The sequence below is a fragment of the Ursus maritimus genome (assembly GCF_017311325.1).
Source record: "Ursus maritimus isolate PB19 chromosome X unlocalized genomic scaffold, ASM1731132v1 scaffold_X1, whole genome shotgun sequence".
Classification (NCBI taxonomy): domain Eukaryota; kingdom Metazoa; phylum Chordata; class Mammalia; order Carnivora; family Ursidae; genus Ursus; species Ursus maritimus.
In genome coordinates this window covers 50,674,420-50,691,960 of record NW_024423319.1, presented here as the reverse complement: position 1 = coordinate 50,691,960, position 17,541 = coordinate 50,674,420, and the positions used below count along the sequence as shown (strand labels likewise).

Below are 17,541 nucleotides of genomic sequence, written 5' to 3'. Positions count from 1 at the left end.
GCAGAAAATTGGCAGGCCACAAGAGAGTGGCAGGATATAGTCAACGTGGTAAATGGGAAAAATATGCAGCCAGGAATTCTTTATCCAGCAAAACTGTCATTCAGGAGAGATAAAGAGTTTCCCAGACAAATAAAAACTAAAGGAGTTCATGGCCACTAAACCAGCCCTGCAAAAATTATGAGGGTGAATCTTTGAGTGGAGAAGAAAAGACCAAAAGCGGCAAAGACTAGAAAGGAACAGAGAACATCCCCAGAAGCACCAACGCTACAGGTAACACAATGACACTAAATTCATATCTTTCAGTAATCACTCTGAATGTAAATGGACTAAATGCTCCAATCAAAAGACATATAGGGTATCAGAATGGATTTAAAAAAAGCAAGATCTATCTATATGTTCTCTCTAAGGGACTCATTTTAGATATAAAGACATCTGCAGTTTGAAAGTGAGGGGCTGGAGAACCATCTATAATGCTAATGGATGTCAAAAGAAAGCTGGAGTAGCCATTCATATATCAGAGAAACTAGGTTTTTAACCAGAGTGTAATAAGAGATGAAGAAGGGCATTATATCATGAAAAAGGGGTCTATCCATCAAGAAGATCCAACAATTATAAATATTTATGCACCCAAATATATAAATCAATTAATAATAAAGATAAAGAAACTCATTGATAATAATACAATAATGGTAGGTAACTTTAACACCCGATTTAGAGAATGGACAGATTATCTAAGCAGGAAATCAACAAGGAAACAATGTCTTTGAATGACACACTGGACCAGATAAACTTCACACATATATTCAGAACATTTTATCCTAAAGCGGCAGAATGCACATTATTTTTGAGTCTTCATAGGGCAACTCCAGAGTAGATCACATACTGGGTCACAGTATGTGACTTGTGACAACCTCAACAAGTACAGAAAGTTCAAAATCATACCATGCATAGTTTCAAACCACGACACTATGAAACTTGAAGTCAACCATAAGAAAAAATTTGTAAAGACCACAAATAAATGGAGGTTAAAGAACATCCCACTAAAGATGAATGGGTTAACCAGGAAATTAAAGAAGAAATTTAAAAATTACATGGAAACAAATGAAAATGCAAACATGACACTACAAAACCTTTGGGATGCAGCAAAGGCAGTCATAAGGAAGTATATTGCAATACAGGCCTACCTCAAGAAACAAGAAAAGTCTCAAATACACAAGCTAACTTTATACCTAAAGCAGCTAAGAAAGGAACAGGAAATAAAACCTAAATCCAGCAGAAGAAGGGAAATAATAAAGATTGTAGGAGAAATCAATGATATAGAAACAACAACAACAAAACAGTAGAACAGATCAACAATACTAAGAGCTGTTTCTTTGAAAGACCCAATAAAACTAATAAACCCCTAGCCAGACATATTAAAAAAGAGAGAGAAAGGAACCAAATAGATAAAATAACAAATGAAAGAAGAGAGATCAGAACCAATACCACAGAAATACAAACAGTTATAAAGCAGTACTATGAAAAATTATTTGCCAACAAACTGGGCAATCTGGAAGAAATAGACAAATTCATTGAAACTTACAAACTACCAAAACTGAAACAGGAAGAAATAGAAAATTTGAACAGACCCATAACTAGTAATGAAATTGAATCAGTAATCAGAAATCTCCCAACAAAGAAGAGTCCTGGGCCAGATGCCTTCCCAGGGGAATACTACCAGACATTTAAAGAAGACTTAATATTATTCTTCTTAAACTGTTTCAAAAAATAGAAATGGAAGGAAAACTTCTGAACTCATTCTACAAAGGCATCATTACCTTGATTCCAAGACCAGACACAGACCCTAGTAAAAAGGAAAATTATAGGCCAATATCCCTGATTAACATGGATCCAAAAATTCTCAAAAAAAAAAAAAATACTAGCTAATTTAATTCAACAGTACATTAAAAGAATTATTCAACACGACCAAGTGGGATTTATTCCTGGGCTGCAGGGGTGTTTCAATATTTGTAAATCAATCAATTTGATACACCCCATTAATGAAAGAAAGGATATAGACTACTGATCCTCTCAATAGATGCAGAAAAAGCATTTGACAAAATATACCATCCTTTCTTGATAAAAACCCTCAAAAAAGTAGGGATAGATGGAAAATGCCTCAACATCATAAAGGCCATATACTTAAGACCCACAGGTACTATCATCCTCAATGGGAAAAACTGAGAGCTTTTCCTCTATGGTCAGGAACAAGACAAAGATGTTTACTGTCACCATTACTGTTTAACATAGTACTGGAAGTCTTAGCCTCAGCAGTCAGACAACAAAAAGAAATAAAAAGCATTGAAATCGACAAGGAAGAAGTCAAACTTTCACTATTTACAGACAACACGATACTCTATCTAGAAAACCTGAAAGACTCCACCAAAAATTGCTTGAAGTAATACATGAATTCAGCAAATTTGCAGGATAGAAAATGAACGTGCAGAAATCTGCTGCATTCCTATACACCAATAACAAAGCAGCAGAAACAGTAATTAAGGAGCTGATCCTATTTACAAGTGCACCAAAAACCATAAGATACCTAGGAATAAACTAAAGAAGTAAAAGATCTGTACTCTGAAAACTATAGAAGAGTTATGAAAGAAATCGAAGAGGACACAAAGAAATGGAAAAGCATTCTGTGCTCATGGATTGAAAGAACAAACATTGTTAAAATGTATATACTATCTAAAGCAATCTACACACTTAATGCAATCCCTATCAAAATACCACTATAATTTTTCACAAACAATCCTAAAATTTGTATGGAAGCACAGAAGACCCTGAATAGGCAAAGCAATATTGAAAAAGGAAACCAAAACTGGAGGCAACAAGATTCCAGATTTCAAGTTACGCAACAAAGATGTAGTGATCAAGACAGTATGGTACTGGCACAAAAATATACACAGAGATCAATGGACTAGAATAGAAAACCCAGAAATGGACCCACAAGCATACGGTCACTTCATCTTTGAGAAAGCAGGAACGAATATCCAATGGAGAAAAGAGTGTCTTCAACAAATGGTATCGGGAAAACTGGACAGCAAAATGGAAAGGAATGAAAGTGGATCACTCTTGTACACCATACACAAAATTAAATTCAAAATTAATGAAAGACCTAAATGCGAGACAGGAAACCATCAAAATCCTAGAGGAGGACACAGGCAAAAACCTCTTTAAGCTCAGCCATAGCAACTTATTACTGGACACATCCCTGGAGGCAAGGGGAAAAAAAGCAAAAATAAACTATTGGGACTTCGTTAAGATAAAAACCTTTTTCACAGCAAAGGAAACAATCAACAAAACCAAAAGGCAGCCTACACAATGGGAGAAGATATTTGCAAATGACATACCTGATAAAGAGTTGATATCCTAAATCTATAAAGAACTTATCAAACTCAACACCCAAAAAGCAAATAATCCAGTTAAGAAATCTGCAGAAGAAGGGACACCTGGGTGGCTCAGTCAGTTAAGCTTCTGATCCTTCATTTGGGCTCAGGTCACGATTTCGGCTTTGTGAGACTGAACCTCGAGTTGGGCTCCCTGCTAAGGGTAGATTCTGCTTGGGATTCTCTTGCTCCATCTTCCTCTCTTCTCTCTCTCTCTCTCTCTCTGTATCTCTGTGTGTGTGTGTCTGTCCGTCTCTTTCTCCCTCCCTCCTCTAAGTAAATGAATAAAATCCTAAAAAAAATGGGTAGAAGACATGAATAGACACTTTTCCAAAGAAGACATCCAGATGCTAACAAACACATGAAAAATGCTCCACGTCACGCATCATGAGGGAAATATGAATCAAAACCCCGATGAGATATACCATCTCAAAGTTGCAGAATGGCTAAAATTAACATAAGCAGTAGGTTTGGGTAAGGATTTGAAGAAAGGGGAGCCCTCTTGCACTGTTGGTAGGAATGCAAACTGGTGCAGCCACTGTGGAGAATAGAGGTTCCTCAAAATATTAAAAATAGAACTACCCCAAGATCCAGCCGTTGCACTAGTAGATATTTACCCATAGAAGACAAAAGAATACATTCAAAAGGGTACATGCACTCTGGTGTTTGTGGTAACATTATCAGCAATAGCCAGATTATGGAGAGAGCCGAAATGTCCATTGACTGATGAATGGATAAAGAAGATTTGGTATGTATATATATATATATGTGTGTGTGTGTGTGTGTGTGTGTGTGTGTGTGTGTGTGTGTGTATATATATGCATGCAATGGGATATTGCTCAGCCATCAAAAAGAATGATATCTTGCCATTTGCAATGACATGAATGGATTATGTATTATGCTAAGTGAAGTAAGTCAACCAGAGAAAGACAAATTCCATATGATTTTGGTCATATGTGGATTTAAGAAAGAAAACAAATGAACATATGGGAAGAGGGATAAGAAAAAAAGGAGAGAGCGAAACAAAACATAAGAGACTCTTAAGAATAGAGAACTGAGAATTGATGGAAAGAGGACGGTGGGGGATGGGCTAGGTGTTTGATGGGTATTAAAGAGGGCACTTGTTGTGATGAGCACTAGGTGTTGTATGTAAGTGATGAATCACTGAATTCTGGTCCTGAAACCAATATTGCACTTTATGTTAACTAAATTTAAATAAAATTTAAAAAAAAGTGTTTAGTGAACCTCAAAGCCTTCAACAAATCAGTCAGCCATTAAACATGTTTTGCTAAAGCAGCTGGACAGTTAAACCCGTCTTCATTTAACTAAGCCTTACATTTTACTTTACATATTCTCCCCTCTGTTTTGAATTCAGCAATTTTTTTCCCACAGATTATGTTTATATTCTATGCATGAGAAATTACGACATATCAAGCATATCTAATTATGCAAAGAAATACCATGGGAGTTTATTTTGTTAAGGGATTTGCCATAGGGAATCAGATTAAAATAAAGAAGTCATCATTCTCCTGTGAGTTGGAATGGTGCTGTCAGGAAAGAAGTCTCCTAATAGTTGTGAATGTGTACATTGCTTAACTGAGAGTACATTTTCTTTATAAAGTGGATGCTCAGTACTTTAAAAAAAAACACAGTATGATCTTAATTGGTAGTTGAAATATGTCAACATTATTTAGGTTATGGAGATCTCACGTGGTGTTTATGTTCTAGGTAATCATTTGCCTTGACAGTGAGGATTTGTTTTTTCCTTTAGGCACCAGTGAAATTATATAGACCTTTACATGAAAAAAAAATTATAGGAATATATTCATGTTCTGGTGATAAGAACACATCAGTGTTCATTAAAATGTGTGTTTAGTGGAAGTTAAAGTGGAATGAGTTGTTGAAAAATACTTTTTGAATTAGGTGAAGCTTTTCTCAGTGTAATCTGTTGAATTATTTCAGTATGACATAAAATTTATCCAATTAAGAAAAAGTTGAGAGGGAAATTGTGAAAATGTAGTACTACTGATAGTATACCACGTGATTTTCAGCAGGAGTTCATATAACACTGATGATTCAGACACTTTAATTTTTTCTTATGTAGGAGAATCGCAAAATAGATTGATATGATTCTTTTTTGTATTTGGTTACTTTATTGTTATTCTTGAGAAGCGTCTGACAATAGCCATATTAAATTCAGTGCTGAAATAAAAGGCCAACTTGAAATAAACTCTCTCATGAGTCATTTTATGACAGCTTGATCTAAAATGCATAAGCATGTAGTCATCAGCATTATTAGTAGCGGTTTTAATTTCTATATAAGTATGTACAACCTGTAAACATTAGAGCCTGAAGTAGTAGGCCATTTTGCCTAGAGCAGTAGTGTAGTCTCTCAAATGGAAACCACTCTTGTTTGTTCCTAATTGTAAATTAATATTGGTGACAAATTTCATTGTTTTGAGTCTATGAAAATGAGAATAAGGTATTTATTAGGACTTTAAAATTTCGATGCTGTTCCATTTTTAATAAAATCTACTTTTATTTTAAGCTATCTTCCTAGGATCATATCGTATGCCATATGAAGATATAAAAAATATTATTCTGGAGGTTAATGAAGACATGCTGACTGAAGCCTTAATTCAGGTAACTTGCGTATTTTCCTTTTAAAATTCATTTTCACAGGTATTTTAGATTGTTATTTTCTCAATGCAGTTGTGGGAAAATGTTCTTCTATATTTTGGTAATAGAATCAGGAGTATCTAGCTTTGTTACCAGTAAGAGTATTGAACATAGAAGATCTATGTTTCTGCCTATCATTCACTGTATATAAAATTGCATGTATTTCATCATCACAATAACTCTGTTAAGTAAATATTGTTATTATAATTTTATGGATGGTATAGTGGGGAAGTCAAAAGGTTATATGCCTTGCTCATGATCAACTGGTAAATGTTAAAGTTATTCTTTGTTAGGCACATAACATGTGCTAGGAATTGTGTCACTTTACATATTTTATCTCGTTGAATTTTATAACAATCCTATGAGGTACAGACTATTATCTTCATGTTACAGAAAAGAAAACTGAGGCTTAAATAGATTGCCCAATGTCACATAGATGGTAAGTGGCAGAGCAGAGCTGGGATTCAGAACAAAATCTCTCATGGTTCTAAATCTATTGCTCTTTCTGTTCCATTTTTCTGCCTTCCATGAGCCAGTTATTTTAGCTTGCTAAATCTCTGTTTCCACTTCTGAGAATACAAGTGTAGTAAACCAAATAATGTGCTCTGTAGAATAAAGCACTATACAAGATCTAACATATTTTTACAATTCTTGGTATGTCTGGTCCTGTCTAGTTTAATTTCTAGAAGGAAGAACTGTGAAGACATAGTCATTGTAGGGTTTTTTGTTGTTTGTTTTTATTTTTTTTATTTATTATTATTTTTTTAAAGTCATTCTCTCCAAGTTTAATTTCTTAATATTGAAATCATATACATAGTCTGCAAAATGTGTCAGTTTCTGTATGTTACGTACTACAATCTTTATTTCTTTGCTGCTGACACAGTGCACGTGTGCCTAAAATGTTTAAACCAGTAATAAAATATTAGGGACAAATTTTAAAATGAAAGGTAGAATGCTTAAAAAGTGTAACTTTAGCACTATGTTTAAAAATATAAAATATTTCATTGTAACAAATAGCTGGTTACTCAATTTATGGCTACCTTAAGAACCTTAAGTACTGTCATAGAGTTACCTGCATCATGATGGATATTTTATTTTATTTTTTTAAATATTTTTTTATTATATAAAAAAGTACATCCCTGGTTTTTGATGTAAAGTTCGATGATTCATTAGTTGTGTGTAACACCCAGTGCACCATGCAATACGTGCCCTCCTTACTGCCCATCACCAGCCTATCCCATTCCCCCAGCCCCCTCCCCTCTGAAGCCCTCAGTTTGTTTCTTAGAGTCCATAGGTAGGAGAAGAAAGGGATAAAGAAAGGGGGGGTAATCAGAAGGGGGAATGAAACATGACAGACTATGTTGTTTGTTTTTAAGCCATAAAGATTGCTTTGATTTTAAAAAGACTTGGGTAGTTTGTGTTGTGAGAGTTTTACCATATTGCCCTCAGACTGTCTCTGAATTTCAGAGAACCTGTCTCTGTCATTTGAGCAGACTAAGTGTATATGGAAGTTCCTCCATTTTGTAATGTAGGCTTGTGTTACAGATTACCTCATGTAAATTTTTTAAATGTACATATTATAATATAAATATAGATAAATAGAAATTTATTTTTTAAGGCTAAGGTTTAATGAGTTTATGTAGGCTCTTTATTAACGTGACATACTTACGTTAATCTCAATAAGAGTTACACTTTGATAAATCCCCCTGTGGAAAAGTTTTAAAAAAAGTGTTTTTCTGTGCAACTAGCAAGTGCATATTTCTGTGAGTAGAAATGGAGAGCTGATCACATTTGTCCTGTCCATCTAAGTCCCATGATTCTTTGCACAGTAGTCAGAATGAGTGAGGAATGAAACCTAAACGCGATTTAGTATTCCCCCTTTTTTTCAATTGGACGGTTTAATTTTAACGTACAATTAGACAAATTTCTGACTCCAAAGCTTTTTAGTCTTTTCTCTAATGAAATTACAGTAAAATAGAACCATATTTTGAAGAATTAATCAATTTAGCCATTTATTTTACCCATTAAAACTATGTAGCTTTTCCTTCACATACTTTGGTAAATAAAAAAGAATGTAATTATTTAGAATGCTGCTGTGGTCTTTATTTGCCGGTAACATTCAAAATATTGATTATTTTTTAGGTCATGTTTTCAACTCTTTAGGGAATGTAAGAACCAGAGAAAGATTCTCACTTCTGAATGTCCCTCTAATATGCAACAAGCTTTTAAAATATGTATATATAGAAATTTATTATGTGGGATTTTTTTTTCTGTTCCATTTTATTTTGTAGCATAAACAGTACCTGTTTGTTTCTCTTTAAATTGGGTAAGCCTGGTCCAGTTTGGAGGAATGGATTGCTTTCAATTTGGAGATGGCAATAAATTGTGTCTAAATTCTTCAATTTGCTGGTTTAATTTTATCCACTATGCAGTGAAAGCAACTGCTTTTGAAATTTCATTATTATGCTAAATCTTGGATTATACACTGGGAAGATGAGTTATGGAGAATCATAAAGATCCTGCCAGGCTCTTTTAGTGTATGTTATACCAGATGCTTCCCTGTTTGCTGTAAATGGGTTGACCTGGGCTTGTGTCATCTCTTCCTTTTTTCTAGACTTTCATTCACTTTTCTAAGCCTTTATCTATTTTTTTTCCATATATTCATGTGTTTTACCCCTTGCATCCTTTGCCCCACCAATTTTGTGCCTTCTTTTTGTTGAAAGCATACCACCGAGGACTTTTTTCAAGCCACATTGCTTTTCTTCTCAATGCCAGATACTCCGAAATTTCCTCTCAGTCCTTACCCTGCTCAATCAAAAATCATTTCTTTAGTTCTGCTTATAGGAGAAAACTACTTAACATGCAATTTAATAGTATGTGTGATTGGAATTGCGCCACTTGTGTATAAGGCACAGATGATACATAACTCATGTGAGTTATTGAAGTTAGTAGTATGTTTATCCAGACAAATCAAACATCTGAGTATCTTTTGGTAAGGAAGAAGGTCCTGGATTGAAACAGATAGTCAATTTTCCAGAACACAAAGGTGACTGCTTTCCTCAGGCAAGAGAAAAGACTAGAATCACTACTGCTTTTTTTCACCCTCCCATCTCAGAAACATTTGCTTCAGTGATGCAAAAGTAATATCAATTTGCCATTCACAGGAGCTGTTTACAATTCATGTCTAATTACCATGTAGCACATTGATAGTGCATAGCATTAAATATGTATCATCAGATTAACTTTGTTGTAAGTTCTATTTGATTACAGTGCTAAATTCCATCCATGCATAATCATAGTATATTGCTCACAGGAGATGTTTGTCTCCTCATAACAACAAAACAACAAAAAACAATTAAGGACACACTGCTTCCTAGAGAGTTAAAGTAGTAGTATCTCTCCAGTATAGGTCAATAGGCTCTTTCCAATCAGACAACTAATATATTTTAGTTATTTAGCAGGATGAATATCTTATTTAAAAACATGCAATATATATAATAAAATATAATATAATAAATTATATATATGTAATGTAATTAGCAAGAAGAAGCCCAAATTTTCAGGTTATTAATAAAAATACTAATGTTTCCCTTATTTCAAATTATCTGAATTTAAGCTAGAAACTGATTCCATTGTGTGGAAGATGTTGAGATGTCCTGAAATACAGGAACACATAGAAACATTTTAAAAAGTACACCATATTGTGAGTTTGTTGAGGAGCTTTTAATATATATAATTATGAGTTAGTTCCAAATAATATGAACTAAATTTAGGTGATTCTTAGGGTTATTATTCAGCTTTGAAAGTCTGTATCAGTATAATTTAAATTTGATCTACTAAGAGAAAAATCTAAAACCCATGTTTTCAGGATATCAGGGGTAAAAATCAAATATTTGTAGGCCTACTTACATATAGAACATTGACAAAGAAATGAAACTAGCACTTGCAAAAAATTGATTTAAATGTTAAGGGAAAAATAAAAGTGTGTTTTATTTTAGAACATTAGTGCATGTAAATGATTCTTAAAGGCTGGCTGGGGAAATTGTGTTGCTAGGGAGATTATGGTCATATTCACAAAGCGTGTATAGAAAAAAGGATGTTTAACATAGAAGGCAGTATAATATAACTGCAGCATAATTTACAAAGATATGTATGAAGCAAAGGTTTTTAACCAGGGATTCAAAGCCCCTCTTTGGTAACTAATAGAATTCAGGGGCTCCTGAACTTAGATATGAAAAATACTGAGTCTTTATTTTTTAACTTTTTTTTTAAAGATTTTATTTATTTATTTGACAGAGATAGAGACAGCCAGCGAGAGAGGGAACACAAGCAGGGGGAGTGGGAGAGGAAGAAGCAGGCTCCCAGCAGAGGAGCTTGATGTGGGGCTCGATCCCATAACGCCGGGATCACGCCCTGAGCTGAAGGCAGACGCTTAACCGCTGTGCCACCCAGGCGCCCCTATTTTTTAACTTTTACCTAACATTTAATATTTCATTTGATGAACAATGTAGGTAACAGAAAAAGCAATATTAATAGTACCTCTAACTTTGTCACTAATAGAAATTATAAATATTTTCATATCACATTAAATTTGAAGCAGATGTCTTAAAATATTATTTAAAGTCATTAGTACTTCAAAATTACACTAGTTATTAAAGCTCCCACTAGATCTTATTTTTTAATGCTTTAATCAAGATGCATATCTATTATTACGTCACAATTTATTTTTGTAAATATGTTAACTATTTTAATACAATCTGTTTCTTTTATATTCCTTTGTGTTTTATTTCATTGTGAGAAAAGGATCCATAAACTGGTGTTAAAGGGTTCAAGGCACAAACCAAAAGACCAGAAACTAGTGTAGAAAAGTTTCCCAGTCAAGCTGGCTGACATAAGTTGTTCCCAACTTCAGTCTCCCTAACCACTATCCGTAGAGAAGACACCGTTGTGAAAATCCCAGACCCAGGGATGATACTAATACACCCTCCTAGTGCACAGAGAACAAGAAGGACCACATTAGGAGGGTAAGAAAACAGCTGTATTCTGATCATATTGTCCTTCCCTAGATTAGCATAGCACTGCACTGAGAAGGCCCCTGTGGGCATACAGTTTCTCTAGTGGGAGAAGAGAACCCTCGGTGGACATCCAGCTCCCCCAGCATTGTGGGACGCTTCCCAGAAGGCCCACTTAGGTGTCACCTTATAGAGATCACTGGGGGAATCTGTGTGTGTGTGTGGGGGGGGTGTATCAGATAGAGATGAAGAATGGGGATGGGGCTTATACCAACCAGCTTATACCAACCAGCCCTCAGATCTTGACAGAGCACATTCCTGCTTGGAAGCAGTACCCATGTAGAGAGCCCAGCCAGTGTTTCTGACCATCTTTATAGCCAAATTGGTAGCCCCATATGTCCAGGGAGTTCAACTAGCAGTTCTACCTGATTTGGTTCTCTAGTCAACAGGCTGCATCAGCCACGGAGCCTGTTCTACTGCCCTGCCTGGACAGAGAAGCAAATTTGCAGCCATGTACAAACTGCTCAGCATAGTCTTCAGTTTTACGTGTCCAGGAAGCCTGGCCAGAGAACCCAGGTAGCCATGGAGCCCATTATATACCTCTTCCTTTGCAGGGAGCCAAGCAACATCCCTGCCCAGCGGTTGAGTATACACTCTGGCCCTGCATACCCAGGCAACCTGAATAGTCACTTTGGGCAGGCTTGGAGCCCAGCCTACGGTAACACCAAGCCTCAGAGTCTAGGCTGTAGCCCCACCTAGCAGCGTAGTACAGCCTGTGACCCTGTCTGATTTCTGAACACAGCCTGTGGCCTCACCGAGGCAAGGACCCCAGCCAGTTACCCTTCTCAATCATGGAGCATAATCTACAGCTCCACCAGAAGTGAGGGAGCCTCAATAGAGACCATGCCTTACCAAAAATCTCAGTCTCTAACCCCACTGAACTGTGAGATACAGTTGGAGGACCCTCTCAACTAGAGAGTGCAGTCAGTGACCTTGCCCAGTGTTAGAGCATATCCAGTAGCCTACCTGATCATGAAGCCTAGCCTACAGCCCTGCCCAACACTGCGGCACAGCCTACAACCTCAGATGCTTGTAGAGTATAGGCTGTGGCTCTAACTGTACATGGTCTAGCCAGCAGCACCGTCTACTCAAGGAGTGCAGCCTGAGACCCCAGCTACCCAGGGTCATTTGCAGAGTCCAGCCCATAGCCATAACCAATTGCAGAGTCCAAACAGTGGCACCACCCTGCAGGGACCACAGTTTATGACCTCACTTGAACAGATGTGATTGGAGAATTTAGCTAGTGACCCCACCTGACTGCAAAACAAGCCAGTAGCCCCACATGATCAGGGAGCCCACCAGTGGCTCTGGTTGAATGTGGAGCCCAGATAGCAAGCCCATCTAACAGTGGAGCCTAACCAGCACTATCCCCTCTGACCTCAGATACTGGAATGGCCTTACCAAACTAGAGGCCCCAATAGCAGGCCCTGCATGCCCACAGATACTACCAGCTTACCAAAATGGTATTCTAAGATGAGCTTACAAGTAAAGTAAAGGTCTTTCCCTGCTGAAGCAAACCTGTGAAGTTTAGAAGAGATCACTTACTCATATGTGCAGATACTAACCCATGGAACCAGGAATCGCAATAAATAATGTAAAAATGACACCACCAAAGGAAACTAATAAAGATCCAAAAACTGACCCTCAAGAAATGGAGATCTATGAACTTTCTGAAAACAAATTCACAATAATCCTCTTAAAGAATTTTAGTGAACTACAAGAAGACACAGAAAGACAACTAAATAAAATTTGGAAAATGATAAATGAACAAAATGAGAAGTTCAACAAAGAATAGTAACCATCAAAAAAGAACCAAACAGAAATCCTAGAGATGAAGAATACAATTTACTGAATAGAAGAATTCAATAGAAAATTTAACATCACACTTGATCAGGCAGTTCAAGAGTGAACTGAAAGATAGATCATTTGAAATGATGCAGTCACAGGAGTAAAAACAAACAAACAAACAAAAAAGGAAGAGTGAAGAAAGCCTATAGGACTATCAGTGGATTTCTCAAGAGAAGCATGGCAGGCCAGGAGATGGTGGGATGGTATTTTCAAATATTGAAAGAAAAAACTGTCATTTAAAACTGTTACACCTGGTAAAGCTATTTTTCAGAAATGAAGAAAAGATAAAGATTTTGTTAAACAAAGCTGAAGGAGTTTATCACCACTGGATCTGAGACTCACAAGAGAATAACTTTAGCTTTAAGGACACAGATAGATTGAGAGTGGAGGGATGTAAAGAGATACTTCGAGTAAATGGTAACCAAAAGAAAGCATGTGTTGCTATACTTAGACAAAATAGAATTAAAAAAGAGGGAAAAGGTCAAAACAGCATCAAGATATGTTAAAAGGGTGATTTAATCAAGAAGATAAAACAATTATAAATAATTATGCACCCAACATTGGGATACTTTAATGTATAAATATGAATACTAATAGAACTAAAAGAACTAAAGAAAAAAACAAAGCCTAGAAATTCAGTAGTACTTGGGGATTTTAATACCCAGTTTCAACAATGAATAGATTATCCAAAAAAGAATCAATAAGGAAACAGTAGATTCAAACAAAACTATAGACCAAATGGGCATGGTAGACATATATAGAACATTTCATACAATAGCAGCAGAATACATAATCTTTTTAAGTGCACATGGAACAATATCCAGGATAGATCATATGATAGATAACAAAAATAGTAGCAAATTTAAGTAGATTAAAATCATACCAGGTATTTCTTCTTCTTTTTAAGGTATTAATAATGTATTTAGTTTAGAAAAACCTCCCTGCACTGCCCTCAATCTGCATCCATGGCTTTTTCAGGACCACATTCTGTTCTGTAGCTTCTTTTGTTATGAAGATTGTATCACATTTCTTACTGGAGTCCAGGCAGTTGCAAATGAATAGACTTATATCTGGGGAATCAAAAGCTAACAGTGGCAAAACAACACTATGAAATGGAAAAATAAAATGTTTGTCACATGAGTGTAGTAACACAGAGAACATATCAGGAGGGTGGCTCACTTGGTGGTGGCAGCTATGTTAGTGTTTTCTTTCCTCTTCAAGTTCAGAAACAAGTTGAACTATCTCAGGGTGAACTGAATTTTCCTGCTGTGGAATTATAGAAGTCCTGCAGCCTCCCAGGTTTGTTTTCAAGGTCTTCATAATCAGATGCCTGAAGAATCATCTCACATTGGTCTACCTGCTTCACAGATTTGGCCTCTGCACAGGATTGGGTCTCATACTTTCCCCAAAGTTCATAAACTTCCTTTCTGAGATCCTCTGGGAGGAGCTAGGTTAGCTGCTTGCTTCATAGTTTCTGGTCTTTGTTAAGATGCTCTTCTTTGGGAACCAGAGCCATAACTACCGTTCTGTCCATGTGATCTGAGCTTACCTCTAAACATTTTTGTATATCCCAGCAGTCCATGGAACTCTCTTGAGCTGCCCAACCAGCCACGAGAACTGCAGCAGGTTCCAGGCCCCACAGCCTGAACAGGGCTGTAGTGGAAGCCAAAGCCATGAAGCTACTCATCTGGCAGGTTGGCACAAGCCACCCCAAGTATCTTTTCTGACCACGATCGTATCGAACTAGAAATCAAATACATGGAAATTCAATAGCATACTCCTGAACAACTAATGGATTACAGAAAGTTTTAAAAACTGAAATTAAAAAATATTGGTTGAGACAAAACTTATGGGATGGAATTAAAGCAGTTCTAACAGGGAATTTAGGGATAAACACATACATCAAAAAAAAAATCTCAAATACCTTTACACCTCAGGGTACTAGAAAGAAGTAAAGAACTGAGCCTGAAGTTAGTAGGCAGAAGGAAATTATAATAAACAGTAGAAGCAGAAATAAATGAAATTGAGAATAAGAAAACAATAGAAAAGATCAATTAAACTAAGAGTTAGTTCTTTGGAAAGATAAAACTGAGAAGCCTTAGCTAGACTAACCCAAGAAAAAAAAGAGAGAAGATCCACATAAATAAAATTATAAATAGGAGACATTAATCTGATGCCAAAGAAAAAGGATTATGAAAGACTACTGTAAACAATTATATGCCAACTAATTGCACAGCCTAGAGGAAATTGATAGATTCTGAGTAACATACAACCTAACAAGACTGAATCATGAAGAAATAGGATATATGAACAGACCATAATGACTAAGGAGATTGAGGCAGTAATCAAATACCCGTCAACAAAGAATTCTAAGAGCAGATGATTTCACTCATGAATTTTACCAAACGCTTAAAAAAGAATTAACACCAGTCCTTCTGTGATGCTTCCAAAAATGTGAAGAGGAAGGAATACTCCCAATTTCATTATGACACCAGCATTACCCTGATACCAAAAGCAAATAAAAACACTACAAGAAAGGAATAGGCCAATATACCTGATAAATATGAATGCAAAATTTATCAACAACAGCTAGCAAATTGAATTCAACAATTCATTAAAAGGATCATACCCCATGATCAAGTGTGATTCAGATCTACGATGCAAAGATAGTTGAATATACATAAATCAATAAATTGGATACATCACATTAATAGAATGAAATATAAAACCCATATGATCATCTCAATAGATGCAGAAAAAGCATTTCACAAAATTTAACATCCATTCATGATAAAACTTCTCAACAATTTGGGTCTAGAAGAAGCATACTTCAACATGTTAAAGGCCATAAGTGATAGGCATATAGCTAATATCATACTGAATGATGAAAGGTGGAAAGCTTTTCCTCCAAGATCAGGAATAAGGAAAGGGTGTCCATTCTTTCCACTCCTACTCAGCCTAGTACTGGTAGTCCTAACCTGGGCAATGAAGCATGAAAATAAATAAAATGCATTCAGATTGGAAAGGGAGAAGTAAAATGTCTGTTTGCAGATCACATGACCTTAAATCTAGAAAATCATAAAGACTCCATCAAAACACTGTTAAACTAATAAGCAAATTCAGAAAAGTTGCAGGATACAACATTAACATACAAAAAGCAATTGTGTTTCTGTGTAGTAACAAAAAATATCTGAAAAGGAAACAGTCTCACAATAGCATTAAGAACAGTCCAATACTTAGTCATAAATTTAAGGAGATGAAAGATTTGTAACCTGAAATCTCTAAGACACTGATGACAGAAATTGAAGAAGACACAAGTAAATGCAAAGATATTTCATGTTCATGGATTGGAAGAATTATTTTGTTAAAATGTTCATACTACCCAAAGCCATCTATAGATAAAATAGAATTTCTTTTTTTTTTTTTTAAGATTTTTATTTATTTGACAGGAGAGAGACAGCCAGCGAGAGAGGGAACACAAGCAGGGGGAGTGGGAGAGGAAGAAGCAGGCTCACAGCGGAGGAGCCTGATGTGGGGCTCGATCCCATAACGCCGGGATCACGCCCTGAGCCGAAGGCAGACGCCCAACCGCTATGCCACCCAGGCGCCCCTAAAATAGAATTTCTATCAAGACTCCAGTAGCACTTTTTTACAGAAATAGAAAAAATAACCCTACAATTCATATGAAACCATAACGAATCATGAATAGCCAAAACAATCCCAGGAGAGAATAAAGATGGAGGCATCACACCTCCTGATATCAAACTGTATTACAGAACTATAGTAATCTAAACATTATGGTATGTAGATCAATGGAACAGAATTGAGAGCCCAGAAATAAACCTGTACATATACAGTCAAATAATACTGGATAAGGTGGCTAAGAATACTGAATGAAGAAAAGGATAATCCTTTCAATAAACTGTGCTGGGAAAACTGGATAGTCATGTGCAAAGAAATGAAACTGGAACCTTATCTCATACCACTCACAAAAATTAATTTGAAATGCATTTTTAACGGCTTAAATGTAAGTCATGAAATTATAAAATTCCTAGAAGAAAACGGGAAAATGTCCTTGACATTGATCATGGAAATATTTTTTTGATGTGACACTAAAAGCAAAAATAAACAAGTGGGACTACATCAAACTAAGTTTTCTGCACAGCACAGGAAATAGTCAACAAATTGAAAAGACAGCCTAGAGTATAGGAGAAAATATTTACAAACCACAAATCTGATAGCAGTTAATATTCAATATATATAAGGAACTCCTACAACTTCAGAGTAGAAAACCAAATAATTGGACTTAAAAAATCAGCAAAGAGGTTGGAGTTAAGATAGTGGAGGAGTAGGGGTCCCCTTTTTCAGCTGGCCCCTGAGTCGAGCTGGATAGGTACCAGACCATCCTGATCACCCACGGAATCAGCCTGAGACGTAGGAAGATACACCTGGACCTATACAAATGAACATCTCCAGCACTGAGTATTGAGGTACGAAGCAGGGAGCCATGAACG

The 17,541-nt window shown here is 36.1% G+C and overlaps 1 protein-coding gene across 2 annotated transcripts in view; it reads left to right on the top strand.

Moving 5' to 3' along the window:
* Positions 1-17,541, top strand: part of DIAPH2 (diaphanous related formin 2) — a 1,070,037-nt gene that overhangs the window by 491,576 nt on the left and 560,920 nt on the right. For both annotated transcript variants that reach the window (XM_040630182.1, XM_040630183.1), the window contains one exon: positions 5,977-6,071. In XM_040630182.1, the coding sequence (XP_040486116.1) occupies positions 5,977-6,071 (95 nt within the window). The remainder of the gene's footprint in view (positions 1-5,976; positions 6,072-17,541) is intronic.